The sequence below is a fragment of the Arvicanthis niloticus genome, chromosome 30, assembly GCF_011762505.2.
Source record: "Arvicanthis niloticus isolate mArvNil1 chromosome 30, mArvNil1.pat.X, whole genome shotgun sequence".
Lineage (NCBI taxonomy): Eukaryota > Metazoa > Chordata > Mammalia > Rodentia > Muridae > Arvicanthis > Arvicanthis niloticus.
In genome coordinates, this window is record NC_133438.1 from 1,240,421 (window position 1) to 1,256,954 (window position 16,534).

The following is a 16,534-nucleotide window of genomic DNA, read 5'->3' on the forward strand; positions in this document are numbered from 1 at the left end:
CTGCCTTTGCTGAGAGCAAGGATCCAGTCCAGCCCGGTCCCGCTGCGCTCCGCATAAATGCAAAATTGAATGGAACTACCGAGAGCCAAACGGCCACTACCTGCCTCGCTCAAAAATGGTTGCAAACATTGCTTCCTACTCTACCGGGTGCGCATCCCAGGAAGTACCCGCTAGACCGCCGAATAGTCAACTCCACAAACGGAAATACCCGAGCTTAACCGAAAAAGACCGAACCTCAAACTACAACGAGGAGCAACCGGGGGGCTGCAAGGGTTGCGCAGGCGCAGAGCGCGGCTGAGACAGGAAAAAAAACGAAGCAGGCAGGTGACGGAAAGTGCCGAAGCGGCGGGGCGCCCGAGGCCGTTGCCGACCTCCGCATCGAAGCCGTGCCTGCCGCGGAAGCTGAGCCTCACCGGTACCCTGCCACCGCAAGCGCGGCTGCCGCCTGCTCCTTCCACCTCACCACAGCCTCCTAGCAGAGGGAGCAAGTAGGCGGGAGAGCGGCGGACCGGTAAAGGCCGGCGTCCGCAGCCGCAGCGGGGCCTCCCCGGACCCGAGCGGAAGAGGGGGAGGAGGGCGCAGGGGCCGTAGCAGGGGCGGGGCCGAGGATCGCCGAGTCCTCCCGAGCACCTCCGAATTTACCCGAGGTGCTAAGCCAGGCCAGAGCCGGACTACGGGAGCCGAGGCGGGCCGTGCGGTGGGCGCGGAGCAGCGCGGCAGGTCGGGCGGGCGGCAGCGGAGGAGGCCGCGGTAGCGGGTCCGAGGAGCGGAAGCGGCGCAGGCGGCGGCGGGGGGCCGGGTGGCCGGGGTCCCGGGCCCCGCGGCGGCTGCGGCGGCGGCGGCGGCGGCAGGATGATCAAGCTGTTCTCGCTGAAGCAGCAGAAGAAGGAGGAGGAGTCGGCCGGCGGCACCAAGGGCAGCAGCAAGAAGGCGTCGGCGGCGCAGCTCCGGATTCAGAAGGGTAGGGGTCGGGACCGTGCGTTCGAGGTCAGGGGCCGTGACGTGAAAATGCGGCCGCTGATATTTGGTATCGGGGGTCAGGGTTCGAGGGTTGTGATGCGGGACGGGGGTGCGGTCGCTAGGGAGGGTCAGGGATTGGGGCCGAGTATGGGGCGTTGGGATGGATACTCGGGCCTGGAGTGTTAACCCGGAATCTGTTAGGGGAGGGGTGTAGTTCTGAGAGTCAGATGGGAACTTTGCTCCGAGGTGACGGGCCTTCAAGACTGTGAAGGTTACGAATTGGGGAAAAGTAGAAGACGGTTTAGTGTTTTATACTGGGGACTGGTGGCCCAGGACTCAGGTCTAGGGGGTCAGGCAGAGCAGTTTGGGTTTGAGGTGAAGGAGACGGGAACTAAAAAATAAGAGTGTGGGTCAGTTTAAGTTACCGTGCTGGAAATCTCAAGGATTATGGGCTTGGAATAATGTGGAGAAGAGGAAGGACCCTGGAGGGTGGATAGTTGATGAGAATGGGCGACTTAGGATTGGGGTGGACAGATAAACAGTAATGAGTGGAGATAATGAATACAGATAGAGAACCTCAGGTTTAAGGTGCTCAGGGGCTCTTGAAAGCAAGGGTTATGGGAGTAGAGGTTCTTGGGGATTATGTTGTGGGAACTTGTGGAGGACTTAGCTTGGTAAGAGTCTGCCCTTTCCAAGAGATGGGTGTCCAGTTACACTTGAAGATGCTCGTATATGGGATACTGTGTATCCAGAAGAGTTCATGTAGAGGCTGAAAAGTGGAAAGAGTATGTAGTAGTACAGACTAAATTAAAGGACACCACACAAAGAGCTCTTGAGATCCAGAAGGAGACCTTGGGGGTTCTGCTGACACACGCCCAGATTTACCTCCTTTCTTTTACCTGTTTTCTCTCCCTCTCCCTGCTGTCCAAACTTAGACATTAACGAGCTGAACCTGCCCAAGACGTGTGACATCAGCTTCTCAGACCCAGACGACCTCCTCAACTTCAAGCTGGTTATCTGTCCTGATGAAGTAAGAGTAAAACATGGCAGGATTCCCAAGAACAGACCAGGGTGGCCCCATAAGAGTAGGGTCTTCATGCATTCTCCCCCTTCCTCTTCCAGGGCTTCTACAAAAGTGGCAAGTTTGTATTCAGCTTTAAGGTGAGTCTCAAGTGTGCAAAGGTAGCTTTGTGGAGAAGACTGGGGCACAGCCAAAACACCTTCCCATCTCATATCTCTTTTTCTGGAGCCAGGTGGGACAGGGTTACCCACATGACCCTCCCAAGGTGAAGTGTGAAACAATGGTTTATCATCCCAACATTGACCTCGAGGGCAACGTCTGCCTCAACATCCTCAGGTGAGGGCACTGCCTTCCAGGTATCCTCTCAGCCTTTTCTGGACGCTGCACCCATCTCTGTCCTTCCCTCCCCATTATGGTCAGTCTGTTTCTGTCTTCAAGTTGTTTTTCTAATGACCTGACCTTGGCTTTCTCCATGGCCTGCCCCATTCCATATCTTCCCCCCTTTTTAGATCTCACTCTTCAGTGTTAAAGGGCCTTCTATGGGCCTGACCTGTTTGGTATTAGCAGGGCCTGTGGCAGCCTCCCACTCACCAGCCCCTGATAACCTTGATGCTCTCTGCCCACAGAGAGGACTGGAAGCCAGTCCTTACGATAAACTCCATAATTTATGGCCTGCAGTATCTCTTCTTGGTAAGTAGGGATAGGCATTTGAGGCTGAGGGTTTGTTGACCATCTGCCTCTCTTGCCTGTTGACTTCCACTTGTACTGGCCACAGGAGCCCAACCCCGAGGACCCACTGAACAAGGAGGCTGCCGAGGTCCTGCAGAACAACCGGCGACTGTTTGAACAAAACGTGCAGCGCTCCATGAGAGGTGGTTACATCGGGTCCACCTACTTCGAGCGCTGCCTGAAATAGGGTTAGCAATTACCCATCCCTGCCAGGGTTACCGGCCCAGGCATCCCCTGCAAATATTTATTGGGGGCCCGGGTAGGGTGTGTGGGGTAGCCTTGGCCCCTGCCTTGGCCTTGCCTCTCCTCCCTGTCACCTGCCCCTAGTTATTTTTTTTTTTTTTGACCACCACATGATTATGGTCGGTGCTGCCTCCCCCGACCTGCTCAGCGATGGGAAATGAATTGGCTTGTTTAGCGCCCCCCCTCCCGCTGGGTGCTGTCCAACCCCCCACTCTTGACTGTGGGGTAAGTGGGCAATGGGCCTGGGTCGCTAGGCCCAAGCAACTCACCCCACCACCACTGGAGGTCCCACCAGGCTATTAAAGGGGAATGTTACTGCATGGCCTCTGCCTCTTCCTTCTGTGGGGTGGGAGGTACAAGTGAGGTCCACCAGCGTCTATAATGAAGATAAACGTGTGGCCTTGGGTTGGGTGGGAGCACTCACTGGGATGAGGCGCAAACAATCGGCTAACTTCAGCTCCTTGCTCTTACACCAACATAAGGGAGCGAGCCTACGAGTCATTTCCAGGCTTGCCCCTTTATGCCATGTGTGGGCCCGCCAATTTGGTTCGTGTCAGGCACTTGCTAAGATACCATAAATGAACTGCCCAAAAATGGGTGGAGTATGGGCCTTCCAGAGTGAATGGCCAGCCGCGCTGCGCTCCCCGCCTTGGGCCTGCGAGGCTGGCTTGGGTGGGACTTGCACCTTCTGCTGAGGTGCTGGGTCCTTTGCGCATGCGCTTTTGTGGCTGGCTGTGCGCGTGCGTCCTAGCACTTCCCAGCATTCCCGGAGAGGGAGGGTCGTGTGACGTCAGGTCGTTTAATCCGGAAACGGCGGCCGCAGCAGAGACTACCGATCCGAGGGTTTGTCGTTGGTGGAGTCCCCAGGCTTCGGGGGGAGAGGGGCGTGACCCGGAAGCGGAAGCCCATCGTTCTCTGCGCTCCGGTGAGTGGTCTCTGCCGAGCCGCAGGTCCCGTTTGGGCGGCAGCGTAGGAGGGCTTCTAAACCGGGCCATCGGATGCCGCGCCGCCCGCCTGTCCCTGCCCTCGGTACACACGCTTTACAACCCCAGGACCTGCTCCGAGTCTGTCACGTCCTGATCATAGAACGCCATTTCTCCCCTGGCAAGCCTGGTTTCCTCCGCATTCTTGTTCGTTACCCCACCTTAGGGCCCAACTTCCACCTTAAGTTTCAGAACCTACTCCATTCTATCCTCCCTTGTCGAGGGACCTCACAACTACCCCCTCCCTCCTCAGTGCTCAGTCAACTTGGTGTGCCTACTCAGGTCTGGGTCCCTGGAACACTTCGGAGCCACACCCTTCAGTCAGAAACAGGCCTGCCCCTCCGCGGAAGCAGACCGTAGAGTGGGTGTGCCCGAGTCAAAGAAGTGTGTAACTAGTTCTCACCTTTTTGACTATTCAAGCGTACCTCCTGTTCGTACACCTTATCTACTTATATGACTGTTTCTGTCTTTTGCTGCCCTGGGCTCTGCACCCTACACCTAGGTCTGAAGGCTGACTCAGACCTGCTGGTGGAGTCCTACCACCATGGACCTGTTGTTTGGGCGCCGGAAGACTCCAGAGGAACTACTTCGGCAAAACCAGAGGGCCCTGAACCGAGCCATGAGAGAGCTGGACAGGGAACGACAGAAACTAGAGACCCAGGAAAAGAAAATCATTGCAGACATCAAAAAGATGGCAAAGCAAGGCCAGATGGTAAGTGTCAAGTGGTTAGGGGATGGGACACAAAGCAAGGTGCATCTCAGCCACTGTTGTAAGGATAACAGTGAAAAGAGTGCTTTGAGCAAAGTATCGTTAAGGGTAAACAGGAATTTCCCAGTTTGGGGTGTCAGAGAGAACCTCTTCACAGATAGTACAAGTGAGCTTCCAGAAAAACTGGCCATCAAGTGGACAAGTTCTGAGAGAACAAGAGAACTGAGGAGTACAGGTATACCAGACACACAAAATTGTAGGTTTCATTGTGAGCTGTGATGAATCGGCAAGAGTTAACTAGCCTTAGGCCAGTAAGGATGGGAGATGGACAACAATTGTTCAGAGGTTGTATTTCCTAGGGGTGTGCCAGCAACATTTAGGTAGAGAACAGAAGCTGATTGTATATGATTCTAGATACAACCTGGGGTGGACATTTTTTTTAATTCAGTGCCAGGGACTGCAGGATTTTGTGCATGTTGGGCAAGGCTCTACCTCAGTCATATCCTGGTCTAAGACAGACTCTTGATATAGTCTGAGTCAAAATTGAGTAAAAGGGATGTGGATATCCTGGAGGTGACTCTGGACATCAAAGGAAATAAGAACTGAGCCTTTTATATAGTACACATTCCTACACTTCACTGACTAGGTCAGTAGCCATGCCTGCAGTCCCTGCATTAAGGGAGGTTTGAGGCAGAACTGTCAGTAGGAGGCCACTTTGGCCTATACATGGGCTGAGGAATGGTATACCTGAGAGAAGAGTGCGATTTTGGAGGAAGAAGTGACCTTCCATAAGAATCTTCTAGACCACAGCAGGAATAAAGTCTTAACTTCATAGCTACATCCTCTTTCCCACTCTGTAGGATGCTGTTCGAATCATGGCAAAAGACCTGGTGCGAACCAGGCGATATGTGCGCAAGTTTGTGTTGATGCGGGCCAACATCCAGGCTGTATCCCTCAAGATACAGACTCTAAAATCCAACAACTCAATGGCACAAGCCATGAAGGGTGTTACTAAGGCCATGGGCACCATGAACAGACAGGTTTGTCCCTCCCAATCCACTTTCCCATTCACATTGACCTTCAGGCAGGTCACTCACCCTCCCTTCCTTCTTTCAGCTGAAATTACCCCAGATCCAGAAGATCATGATGGAGTTTGAACGGCAGGCAGAGATCATGGACATGAAAGAAGAAATGATGAATGATGCCATTGATGATGCCATGGGTGATGAGGAAGACGAAGAGGAAAGGTGTGGGGCTTTAACAGGAAGGCAGGGATGTTTACCAGGCCCCTTACCTATTCATAGTCCTGATGAGTTATTGTTCTTTCCTAGTGATGCTGTTGTGTCCCAGGTCCTGGATGAGCTGGGACTGAGCCTCACAGATGAACTGTCAAGTGAGTGTTCCAAATCTACCTGTTTTCCCACCCAAAGCTTAGCTGCAGCCCTTGACCCTCAACTCTCTCTGCAGACCTCCCCTCTACTGGAGGCTCACTCAGTGTGGCTGCTGGTGGAAAGAAAGCAGAGGCCACAGCCTCAGCCCTGGCTGATGCTGATGCAGACCTGGAAGAGAGGCTCAAGAACCTTCGCAGAGACTGAACACCCCACCTGGACTCAATGCCTAGGGTCTTCATCCTGTCCCCCCGTAATAAAGAAATTTGGACACTAACTTAACCAAGGCGTGAGCTTGTAACTAGTGAAAATGGGACCCAAATTCCAGGTTGGAGTAGGCGAGGATGATTCTGCTTAATACAGAGAAGACTCTGAGAGATATTAGGTGCATGCAAGCCCCACACTTAACAATTGGCCACCAGTTACCATATGACCCAGGTAATGCATACCTCCATCTAGCACATTCAACGAAGTGTTTGATACTAACGGGAACAATCCATACCAACAGATCAGACTTAAGGTAACTGGTTCACCGATTTGGGATGTAGCAAGGCTAGAACTTGAATGCTAATGCACACCTTTAATCCTGGCACTCTAGAGGTAGACAAATAAGGATTAATGGCCAGCCTGCTTTAAGCATTTTCAAGGTAGCCAGACCCTGTCTGTAAAAACAGGAACCCCTTGAGACACTGCACACAACCCATTTGAACATATTGAGGAGTCCATCCCAGTCTCACGAGGGACAGTGTACAAATCTCTCACTCTGCCAAAATGAGATACAGTCCCCTGTAGAACATTATGCAGGCAGAGTCTTAAGTCCTCAGTCAGAACGGTCCTCAAAGAGCTGAGGCATGAGAAACTGACTCAGTGACGTTTTTATTAAATTCATAGAAGTAAAAACCATTTTGTGTGGAGGGACAGAAGGATGGGGCCAGCAAGAACAGGAGTCAGGCCACCAGAGGAAGAAGGATGGGGGGTATGGGGTGAAAAATAACATAGACCAGAGTTGGACTGGGCTGACCACAAGTACCCCAGCTTCAGGGGCCATCACCAGGGCCAGACAGCTCCTGAGAACTTAGGCCAGCGTTGGGAAGGTTCAGTGGTGGTGGTTCTACCAGCACAGCAGAAAACTTGGTGTCACCAAAGGCATCGTTCATGCGTGTCTCAAAGAAGCGCTGCAGGCCGATGATGGACTGAACATCCGCCTTGTCCTAATCCAATTAAGAGTACACTGGTGAGTGGGGTCCTGGCTTTTCCCCCTGCTACCCCCCCCCCCCCCGCTTCATTCTGCAGGCTCACCTCAGTCAGCTTGTTGAACTGTTTGAACATGCGGCCCACATCTTGGGCAAACTCCTGGGGGGAGCTATAAGGAGGTGACAGCTTTTCTTGGAGGCGAGCACGAATCAAGGTCAGGTCTAGGGTACCACCAGGCTGCTCCTGCAAAGAGACAACATAGACATTGAGGGGGCCACTAACCTCTTGGCACCTGCAACCTCTCCTGTTCTGGGACTCACCATGGAGAGTGTAGAGTCAGTAGCCAGCTGATGCAGAGGGCGGCATGGTTCATGACAGAACAGGGCCAGCAGAACACGCTCACATTTCTAGACAGTAAGTACAAGAGACATCAGAGTTGTAGCATGGAAGGCTTCATCTACTGAGCCACCCAACACAACATGTGCATTCGGCCCTCACCCGCTGGTTGGCTGGTGATAGTTTAGCTACCACACCAGTACTATCTGCTCCATCCAGGCTAAGGCTTCCATCTTCCTCCTTTAGGTCAGGCAGCACGTGGCAGAGCGAGCAACTCCATTCCTCCCTAGGATGAGGAGGATTAGGAGATGTAAAAGATGGCAACCAGCTCTCCACACACTATCTGATACTGCCCAGCCTCACACATACCCTGGAACATCCTGCAGGGCAGGGAGGTGGCAATCCAGGTGGAAGCAAAACTCGCACTGGTTGCACATGACCAGGTCACCGGGCTTCTGGCAGACACGGCAGATAGTAGCACTGTCATCCAGGATACCTGGCCCACTTACTGGGGCTGAGGTAACCTCAGGTGCCACCACCTCCAAGCTTGAGCTAGTACTGCCACTAGGTGAAGCTAGACGAGGTCCTTCAGCACCAGGGCCTTCAGTCAGAGCCATCAACACGGGCTTGGTTTCAGGACCCTCAGGGGCAGCAGGAGGGGCCCCAATAGCAGCTTCTGTCTCTTCTTCCTACAAGACAGTTTGATAGTATCAAAATCTAGAGTGACAGGTTTCACTCTTTAAGCATCACCCTGTACATAATTAAGACAGGCTTACCTTGACAATGGCCATGCCAGGCAGGGGTGGGGCACCAGGGGCTCCTGGTGGCACAGTCCCAGCCTGACCAGCAGCTGCTGCTGCAGCACCACGCTCAATAACAATCAGATTGTAGTCCTCAGTAGTGCTTCCAGGAAAGACCTTGAAGACTGGTGGCTGGCTATCAGAGGTGAGATCCAGATCCAGGCGTTCAAGGCTTACACGTGGCACCTTCCTCATGAGGCCACTTACCTCTCCCTCACCAGAGCGGGACCTGTTAGTGTATCTTGTCATGAGCTCACATGCATTCCTGCCACACCAATACTGTACCCACCTGCTACTTCAATGGACTGCCACACTTACCGTTTCATGCCCGATACATGTGGCTCTGCACTTGAGTACGGATCATCTGCTCAGAAGACAAAAAGAGTTGGCAAAAAAAGATAGATGGGGTACTCACCAAGCCCCATTTCCTAGACAAAACTACTTACCTGATGCAAAGCCATAGCCCTCTTGTACTTCCATAGGCTACAGACAGAACAGAACATGCATCAGCAGCAGCAGTAACCCCCATGGCTCCCTCATTCCCTCTCCTTGGTTCCTATCCCCAGCTCACCTGGCTACTGCCAGAACCTTGCTTGCTTAAGGGGCCTGGGGCTCTTGGAGGAGCCATGGGCCCAGGACCTGTGGAGTTCGTACCAGGACGCTCAGCCACAATCTTACCTGAATTAAAGAGAATTTTCATTAGGCACAATAAATACTACCTCAAATGCTCCCATAGTCAAGCACAAACAAACAAACAAACAACTTACCAAAGGCTTCAGCACTCTTGGTCCAGGCATTGAGATCCCACTGAAACTTCATCTCACCATGAGGCTCCACAGGATCCACAATCATTTTGAGGGCCCGATGCAGCTGGAAATAGATCTAACGGGGCAAAAAATGTGGCACATGAGCACACTCGGCAACTTATAGGGTCAAGTTGCTAAGGGGCCGCGTAGCTGAATGAAGCCCACCACTACACACCAGCTTCTTCGAAAGCAAGAGAGCTGTATTATTATCACTCTCCAAAGCCCAAGAGGCAAATCGCAAAATGTGTTCCTGGTGCTTCTGGATTTTGGTCATGGTCCAGTGCTGCCGCTCCAGACGTTCCTGCTGACCCTCGGTCACCTTCTGCAAGTCAAGGAAAACAACCTCATTGTGGAAAGCAGAGAGAGCGCACTAGGATCCTTCTCCATCCAACCTCAATTGTGTCATGTCAGCTGCCAGCAGAAGCAGAGGTTGATCAATACCCTTCCGTCAGTAAATCTTACCTGGGCATCATTGACCAGAACTCGGCCCCGCTTATTTAGCTCCTTCATGATCTGCAGAATGGCCATCTTGACATCAACCTGTACTCGCTTCTGCACATCAGACACCTGGCGGATCCTAATGGACAAGACAAGTCAAGCCAGGAAACCTTGCCTTGGGACCCCAATAGCCCTGGCACCGGAACTTACGAGCTTCGAACCTCCTTGGTGTTTTTCTGCAGTGTGGCATGTTTGTCCCCAAGACGTTTCACCAATGAAGCCAAGAGTTTACGTTGGTTCCTCACTGCATCTTCCAAGAACTGGTACCTGAGACCAGAAAACAGTAAGCCTGCATGCTAAACTTAGAAATAGTGGTATCCAACTAACCAGTATGCCTTGAGACTCACTGATGGTCTTTGTGAGCGTTAAGCTGGCAGTCCCGGCAAGTGAGAGTGTCACAGCTCTCACAAAACAGCACAAGGGGTTCATGCTTGTGTACATTACAATAGACTGTTCGTTCTCCATCTCGAGTCTTAGCCGGCCCTAAGAAATAAGAATTATACCCTTAGCCATCTCCAACTCAAGCAGCAAAGAAAACAAACTCCTTATGACTTCATTCCAGCTTGTCCCACAACCTTGGCCCATCTATTGGTAAGACCTAGATCTGGAAGCTTTTTACTCCCAAATAACACCAACTAAAACTATAAGGAATAAAGACAACTTGTAAAGAGACACTCTCCTTACTATTTCCTGATTATCTTTCCACCTGTCAATGAACCATTCCCAAATAAACAAGGTCCTGATGGCTCAGAGTAGTTAACACCAGCACTCACTGTTAAAAATACTCATCATTTATTATCAGTACACAGGAAACAGAATGATCTTAAGTTCAAGGTAAGCTTGAACTCCAAATAGTGAATTTAAAAACAGACTTGTTTCTTCAGTGAGATGTCTTCAAAATTCCTAAGTCCCAGGTCTTGGAGGGAAAAGCAGTCCCGAGTTTGAGGCCAACCTGATTTACAAAGTGAGTTATAAGCCAGCTGGGCTAGCAGGAACTATATATGCTGAGCTATCTGTCTCTATAGAAAAGGCCTGGTGGGTCACAATTTCTCACAACTTTAAACTCCGCGCTTGGTAGCAAAGGCAGGCAGGCATCCCCGAGTTGAGGCCAATTCTACAAAGCTCTAAGACAGCCAGGGCTGTTACACAGAAAGCTAATCCTAAAAAGCAAAATACGCTGGGCGGTGGTGGCGCACGCCTTTAATCCCAGCACTTGGGAGGCAGAGGCAGGTGGATCTCTGAGTTCGAGGCCAGCCTGGTCTACAGAGTGAGTTCCAGGCCAGCCAGGGCTACACAGAGAAACCCTGTCTCGAAAAACAAAAAAAATAATAATAATAATAAAATAAAAAAAAAGCAAAATACAAAGAACAAAAAAGGCAGGGGACAAGCGCACTCCAAATGTCTACTTTAATCCCAGTACTTTGGAGCTGTGGGAGGAGCATAAAAAGTCTAAGGCAAAGCCAGGGGGTATACACCTTTAATCCCAGGGAGGCAGAAGCAGGGGAATCTATGAGAGGCCAGCCTGGTCTACAGAGTTAGTTTCAGGACAGCCTGAACAGAGAAGAAACCTTGTTTAGGAGGAGTGGGGGAGCCCAAGGCCAGCCTAAGTCTCACCAAAATAGAAAGTAATGGACTAACACATCAGTTTCTTTTCTCCCCAATGATCCAACCCAGGCTGTATTAACCAAGCCCAAACTATGTACCACTAGTGAGAGAGCGGTCTGTCCTGCATCCCTGGTCTATCCTCTAAGTGCAGCTCTCTTCCTATCCCTGACTCCATATACCAACCTCAGCAACTACCTACCAATACTTAGCTAATCCTCACAATGTCCTTCTAGGTGGGAAGAAACTCACTATCACATACATTAAAAAGCTGCTCCTAGAACAAGTTATCAACCGGACCATAAGCCTCAGGGAAGAGAAGATCCCAAAGGGTTGCTGAATAACCGCAGGACCCTTTGAATAACCTCACCAATGTCAAGAAACTCCCTGTTCCAGAGCTCTTTCTTTTTCAGCAGTCTAAACGCCAGAGAACACCCAAATCCAAACCACATCCATCTTGCCTTAACTGTTTATGCTAAGTGATCCACCACTAGGACCTACAACCCTCTGGAAACTTCCTAGGACTGTCTGGAGCAGATGTTAAATAACCCTACACACCCTCTGCCTGTGGCTTTTCCCTTTCCACCTAGACCTCCGAAATCTGTTCCCCAACCCAATCATTTAAGTTCTGTGTCAGGTTCCTGAAAACCATTTTGTCCCATCCAGCAAGTATGCATTTTAGTCAACCATGCCAGAGAAGGGCAGTTCCAACCAACTGCCTTCAAATCTTCAACATACCTGTGGAGCGCACAGTGTGGTCCTTGGTGTATTTCACCCTCTGGTGAGCCTCCACACAGGTTTCACAAAGTGGTTCAGAGCACTCCACACAATAGCTAGTGGCCGGGGCATTATCTTCACAGCTAGTGCAGCACTGTGAAAGAAAGGCGGGGGTTACATGCATTTACTTCCCAGAAAACACAAGATAAAACTCATACAATGCACTCAAATCTGTGCTGCCTTCCCAGAGTCTAAGACTGTACGAGAACACAATCCACCAAACTACTGAAGCTGCTGAGAGAGGCTGCGGAAAAGGTCATTTCTCCCTTTCCCCCATGATCTCCCACACGACATACCTGGTTAGCATCCTGGGAGTCAGAAGAGGCCTTACTGCCACTATCACGCATGAAATAATTCTCCACGATGTCTTTGGAGTAGCACTGCTGCTTGCACACTGGACAATCCACCACTGCCAAGATAAGAACGTGTGGAAATACTGCATTGCTCCCCTAAGTAAGCTATGCCTCCCTCTCACAAATGTCGAGCTGGACACTCTTGCTTTCCGGACGCCTCCCATCACGTTCTGCATTCTCCGCGTCCAGGACCCGTCCCCCGCCCCCTCTTAAACCAGCAGGCCAGGCCTACCTAACCCTACCCGGGCCCCCGTACTCTCGCACAGGCGCAGTCCCGAGCACGGGCTGCGAGGAGGGGGAGGGGCACCCGGCCACCCAGCACTCACTAGCGCCGTCGCCCGCCGAGCCGCCATCCCCCGAATTATTCGCCGCGGCGGGTGTAGCGGGGCCCAGGCAGGCACTACAGGCCGAATGGAGGCAGGGCAGCAGTCGAGGATCCCGCTCAGGCCGCAGGCGCTCGCGACACACGCCGCAGTGCTCCAGGAGCTCCTGCGCCTCGCCACCGCCCCCCGCCGGGGACGCCGCGGATGCAGAGGACGCCGCGGCTGAAGAGGCGGCCGGGCGCTTCTCACCGCCCGCCGAGCCCTCGCCCGACCCTGAGCTGCCAGAGGCCGCGGGGGAGGCCGTCACGGCCGCTGCCGCTGCAGTCGCCGCTGCCGCCGAGGCCGCCATTCACACGCCGCCGGGGGTGGGGGGTGGGGGGCCGCCCAGGGGAGGAGGGGCACGGAGCCCGCTGCGCAGGCGCAAGTGCGCTCGCCGCCAACGGCCGGGCAGTCGCCGATGCCGCGAGGCCGAGCGCCGCCACGCGTCTCCTGGGCCGACGCCCGCCGCGCCCCGGGCGCTGCCGAGATGCGGCCAAGCCGCGGGCTGCCGGCCTCTCCACCGACGACGGCGCTGCCAGCCGCGCCGCCTCCCCGCTAGCTGCTGAGACCCGCGCCGCCCGCAAGACCTGCGAACAACCGCCCGACCGCGCGCCGCTCGCAGAAAGAGCCGCGGCCTGAAGGCGGGACAGAAATATCTGGCGCCGACGCCGCCGCGCAAGCGCGTTGGGCACCGCGGCCTGGGGGCGGGGCGCAAGCCGATTACGCACGCGCCAAGGCCCTCCCTTTCACTGGCGGCCGCTCCTCTAGGTCCAGAGTAGCAAGACCGCCCGAGCGGAATTCACCCGCCGAGTGCATGCGCGACGTCTCCCATGCCCACCGCACGGTGCACGGAGGCAGATAACCCTCGTGCTGGAGCGCGGGGTCGTGCAGAGCCGTGCCTCAGGTCCCGCCTCCTCGGCGGGCGTGGCGACGTCTGCAGCCCCAGCCTGGCCGACGGTCGGGGCAGAGGGGCCGGACAATACGGAGTGGGCGGGGCGACGGCCGAGCCGAGAGACGGCGCCCAGGTGGAGGGGGTGAGGGGTCTTTGGCAGGAAGTTCCCGCCGAACGCGGGGGCGGTCTTAAACCCAAACTTTTTTTTTTTTTGTTAAAACTCGGGAAGCAGAAAGTTGTCCAAGTCAAACCGCACATCACAGAGAGATACCAAAGGCCATTCTGTAAAACTGTCCAGTCTTTGGAAAGCCCCTTCTGTGTTAGTCCTCGGCTAGGCTGATTTTAGTGGGGTTTTTGGAGGTGGGAGAACTGAACATTAAACGCGAAGGACTAAAAGTTGGATCTGAATGGTGAATCTTATCTGAGGGAGAAATAAGACCTGGGGAAGAATCTTGCCTGAAGAGCAGGACCTAGGTTGGAGAAGCTGATCTAAGGAAAAGAATAGCAGGACCAAGTGCGGTTAAGCGTTTCATCTCAAGCAGGATCAATGCGACAAAGGGAACCTGTCCCCCTTCCTATTCCACTGCCGTGCTGAAAGTGGATGAAAGTGGATGCCTCTGCAGCCTTGCAGTGCACGGGAGATGTTGGTTCTCCAGTCTGGGTCTGGGCTACTCTGAGTTGCCCGCAAGCAGCTCCAGGGTTCTCAACAGCAAGAGGCAGAACCAGGTGTTCACCCACGTGGCAGCAGAGAGGCGAGGAGTGTCCCGCCACTGTCCCGGGTGTGGCCTTTGTTCCCAATCAGGCTGGGGGCTCAAGGCTTTGCCCCGCCCCAGCCTTTGTTCCTTCCTCTGCAGTTCAGCGTTCACCCTTCGGCGGGCCACGCCCCCACCAGACCCAACCTCTGGACTCACTTCCTACCTCAGAAAAGGAGGGTACAATCTAGAAGCTGGCAAAGCAAGCTGGGGGGTGGGGGGGGGAGAGAGTGTGAGCGCCGGGAATATTTTCACGGCCCACCAGGCTCACCAGAGTAGGGTGCCTGTAAACCAAGCCTACCTAAACCCGGGGAGCAGATATTAGGGTACCAGAGACACAAAGTCAAAAAGTAAATAAGTGATGGGGACTGGGAATTTGAATGAGTGGCAGAATGCTTGCTTGCCCAGCCTATACAAAGCCCTAAACTGTATCACAGCACACCAGAACCATGACAAGGAGTGAGAGAGAGTGGTGATGGAGAGGCCAAAGAGATGGCTCATGAGCAGAGGCACTTGCCACCAAGCCTGACCACGGGAGTTTAATCACCAAGACCCACAAAGTGGAAGGAAAGAACCAACTTTCTCAGATTGTCTCATGCTCAATCGGAGGCACATGGGTGCGCATTCACTACACATTTAACAAATGCAATTTAATTTTTTTTGTTTGTTTTGGGTTTTTTGGTTTTGTTTTCCAAGAGAGTTTCTTTGTGTCTGACTGTCAGGGAATTCACTCTGTAGACTCATCTGGCCATCTCACAGAGATCCACCTGCCTCTGCCTCCTGAGTGCTGAATTAAAGGCACGCACCACGATGGCTGGTAAAGTTAAAAAATTAATTAATTAACTATGGGTATTGGTAGAAGTAACTATCCAGACACCATCCCCAAACAGGAAAGAGAATCAATCTCTTTGTTTGGGGATTGGACAGAAACAGGTCCTAAGTCCCTGAGGCAGAACAGACAGATGCAGTACAATGCAGGTGCCTGTAGAAAGAAGAGTATGAGTCCAAGTATAGCCTGTGCTACATAGAGAAGTCAAATTGGTTACATACTCTGCGTCGACAAATGATAATAATAATAAACTAGACATTCTTACCTTACTCCTAGCAGCAAGGGGTTAGAGAGATGGCTTAGAGTTGATGCTCTTGCAGAGAGCAAGGTTTAGTCCCAGCATTTACATGGTAGCAAACACCAACCATAGCTCCATAGTTCCAGGAGACCTGACATCTTCTTCTGACCAGTGTGCACCAAGCACACATGTTGCTAGCATTCCTTCTAGGCTTTGCCCCACAGTTACCTGGCAACAGCCAGGTATGCCTGGCTTACTATAAACGGGGCTGTTTGCCCCCTCCTCACTCTCTTACTTTCTTATTCTCTCTGACTCCCTTCTCTCCCTGCCCCCTGTCTCCATGTGTTCCTGGCAGGCCTCCTTTCCTATTCTTTTTCCTCTTCCTTTTCTTCTCTCTCTCTTCCTCCTCCTCCTCTCTTCTCTTCTTCTCCCCCTCTTCCAAACTCCCCTTCCCATGCCCTAAATAAACTCTATTCCATGCTATACCCGTCATATGGCTGGTACCTGAGGGGGAAGGGATGCCTCAGCATGGGCCAACTGAAGCACCCCTCCCCACTCCCACCTCACCATACCTTGCTCTATCAACACACCTGGCTTGCTCCCTCTCCCTCCCCCCTCTCTTTTATAAAATACAACACATGTGGTACCCATACACATAAACAATTTTTAAATCTTTAAAAAAATAGGTCAGGTGTGGTGGCACAGCTGTATACCTTTAATGTTAGCACCCTGGTAGCAGGGGCAGGTAGATGGATCAAGATGTGAGTTCAAGGCCAGCCTGGTCTATAAAGCAAGTTCCAAAACAGCCAGAGCTACATAATAGAGAGACCCTGACTCAAAACAAAAATGTATAAGCTGTATAATAACGGCCTCAAGTCTACTCTTAGATGCCCACTGCCTCCACTAAGAAAGATTTGGATATCTTGGAGCTGAAGAGACAGTTCAAATGTTAAACATGCCTACTGCTCTTACAGAGGACCAGAATTGTGGCTTACAATCATCTGGGACTCGAGTTCAAACGGATCCAACACTCTTCTAGCCTGCACTCATGTGATATACGTA

At 52.7% G+C, this 16,534-nt stretch overlaps 3 protein-coding genes and 1 pseudogene across 5 annotated transcripts; 3 read left to right on the forward strand and 1 right to left on the reverse strand.

Moving 5' to 3' along the window:
• The first annotated feature begins 603 nt into the window (after positions 1 to 603).
• Positions 604 to 3,273, forward strand: Ube2m (ubiquitin conjugating enzyme E2 M). The gene is made up of 6 exons (XM_076927538.1): positions 604 to 961; positions 1,896 to 1,990; positions 2,083 to 2,121; positions 2,214 to 2,317; positions 2,608 to 2,671; positions 2,757 to 3,273. Exons 1-6 carry the CDS (start codon positions 853 to 855, stop codon positions 2,895 to 2,897), a joined length of 552 nt encoding a protein of 183 aa, XP_076783653.1. The 5' UTR covers positions 604 to 852; the 3' UTR covers positions 2,898 to 3,273.
• A 378-nt stretch (positions 3,274 to 3,651) lies between these two features.
• Chmp2a (charged multivesicular body protein 2A) lies at positions 3,652 to 6,315 on the forward strand. Of its 3 annotated transcripts, none has more exons than XM_076927535.1 (6): positions 3,652 to 3,982; positions 4,439 to 4,648; positions 5,506 to 5,685; positions 5,762 to 5,892; positions 5,977 to 6,038; positions 6,113 to 6,315. In XM_076927535.1, exons 2-6 carry the CDS (start codon positions 4,481 to 4,483, stop codon positions 6,238 to 6,240), a joined length of 669 nt encoding a protein of 222 aa, XP_076783650.1. In that variant the 5' UTR covers positions 3,652 to 3,982; positions 4,439 to 4,480; the 3' UTR covers positions 6,241 to 6,315. The 3 variants fall into 3 exon arrangements, with proteins under 3 accessions (XP_076783650.1, XP_076783649.1, XP_076783651.1); XM_076927534.1 differs by having other exon boundaries at positions 3,662 to 3,878; XM_076927536.1 differs by having other exon boundaries at positions 3,873 to 4,320.
• A 575-nt stretch (positions 6,316 to 6,890) lies between these two features.
• Positions 6,891 to 13,419, reverse strand: Trim28 (tripartite motif containing 28). Its single transcript, XM_076927483.1, has 17 exons — positions 12,726 to 13,419; positions 12,343 to 12,455; positions 12,008 to 12,140; positions 10,015 to 10,150; positions 9,818 to 9,934; positions 9,632 to 9,746; positions 9,345 to 9,491; positions 9,131 to 9,245; positions 8,935 to 9,041; positions 8,810 to 8,846; positions 8,682 to 8,727; positions 8,340 to 8,592; positions 7,933 to 8,252; positions 7,726 to 7,849; positions 7,548 to 7,634; positions 7,333 to 7,470; positions 6,891 to 7,244 (listed from the first exon to the last, which is right to left on the reverse strand). The coding sequence occupies exons 1-17, from the start codon at positions 13,069 to 13,071 to the stop codon at positions 7,071 to 7,073; spliced, it is 2,508 nt and encodes an 835-aa protein (XP_076783598.1). The 5' UTR covers positions 13,072 to 13,419; the 3' UTR covers positions 6,891 to 7,070.
• Positions 13,180 to 16,534, forward strand: LOC143440763 (uncharacterized; annotated as a pseudogene).

Bases quoted from the DNA above. Each gene is read 5' to 3' on its own strand.
- Ube2m (XM_076927538.1), top strand. From the start codon at position 853: ATGATCAAGCTGTTCTCGCTGAAGCAGCAGAAGAAGGAGGAGGAGTCG. The intron at 1,991-2,082 runs GTAAGAGTAAAA...TTCCTCTTCCAG, and splicing joins TGGTTATCTGTCCTGATGAA to GGCTTCTACAAAAGTGGCAA. The intron at 2,122-2,213 runs GTGAGTCTCAAG...TTCTGGAGCCAG, and splicing joins AGTTTGTATTCAGCTTTAAG to GTGGGACAGGGTTACCCACA.
- Chmp2a (XM_076927535.1), top strand. From the start codon at position 4,481: ATGGACCTGTTGTTTGGGCGCCGGAAGACTCCAGAGGAACTACTTCGG. The intron at 4,649-5,505 runs GTAAGTGTCAAG...CCCACTCTGTAG, and splicing joins TGGCAAAGCAAGGCCAGATG to GATGCTGTTCGAATCATGGC. The intron at 5,893-5,976 runs GTGTGGGGCTTT...GTTCTTTCCTAG, and splicing joins GAGGAAGACGAAGAGGAAAG to TGATGCTGTTGTGTCCCAGG.
- Trim28 (XM_076927483.1), bottom strand. From the start codon at position 13,071: ATGGCGGCCTCGGCGGCAGCGGCGACTGCAGCGGCAGCGGCCGTGACG. The intron at 12,141-12,342 runs GTATGTCGTGTG...TTTCTTTCACAG, and splicing joins ACTCCCAGGATGCTAACCAG to TGCTGCACTAGCTGTGAAGA. The intron at 7,245-7,332 runs GTGAGCCTGCAG...TAATTGGATTAG, and splicing joins AGTTCAACAAGCTGACTGAG to GACAAGGCGGATGTTCAGTC.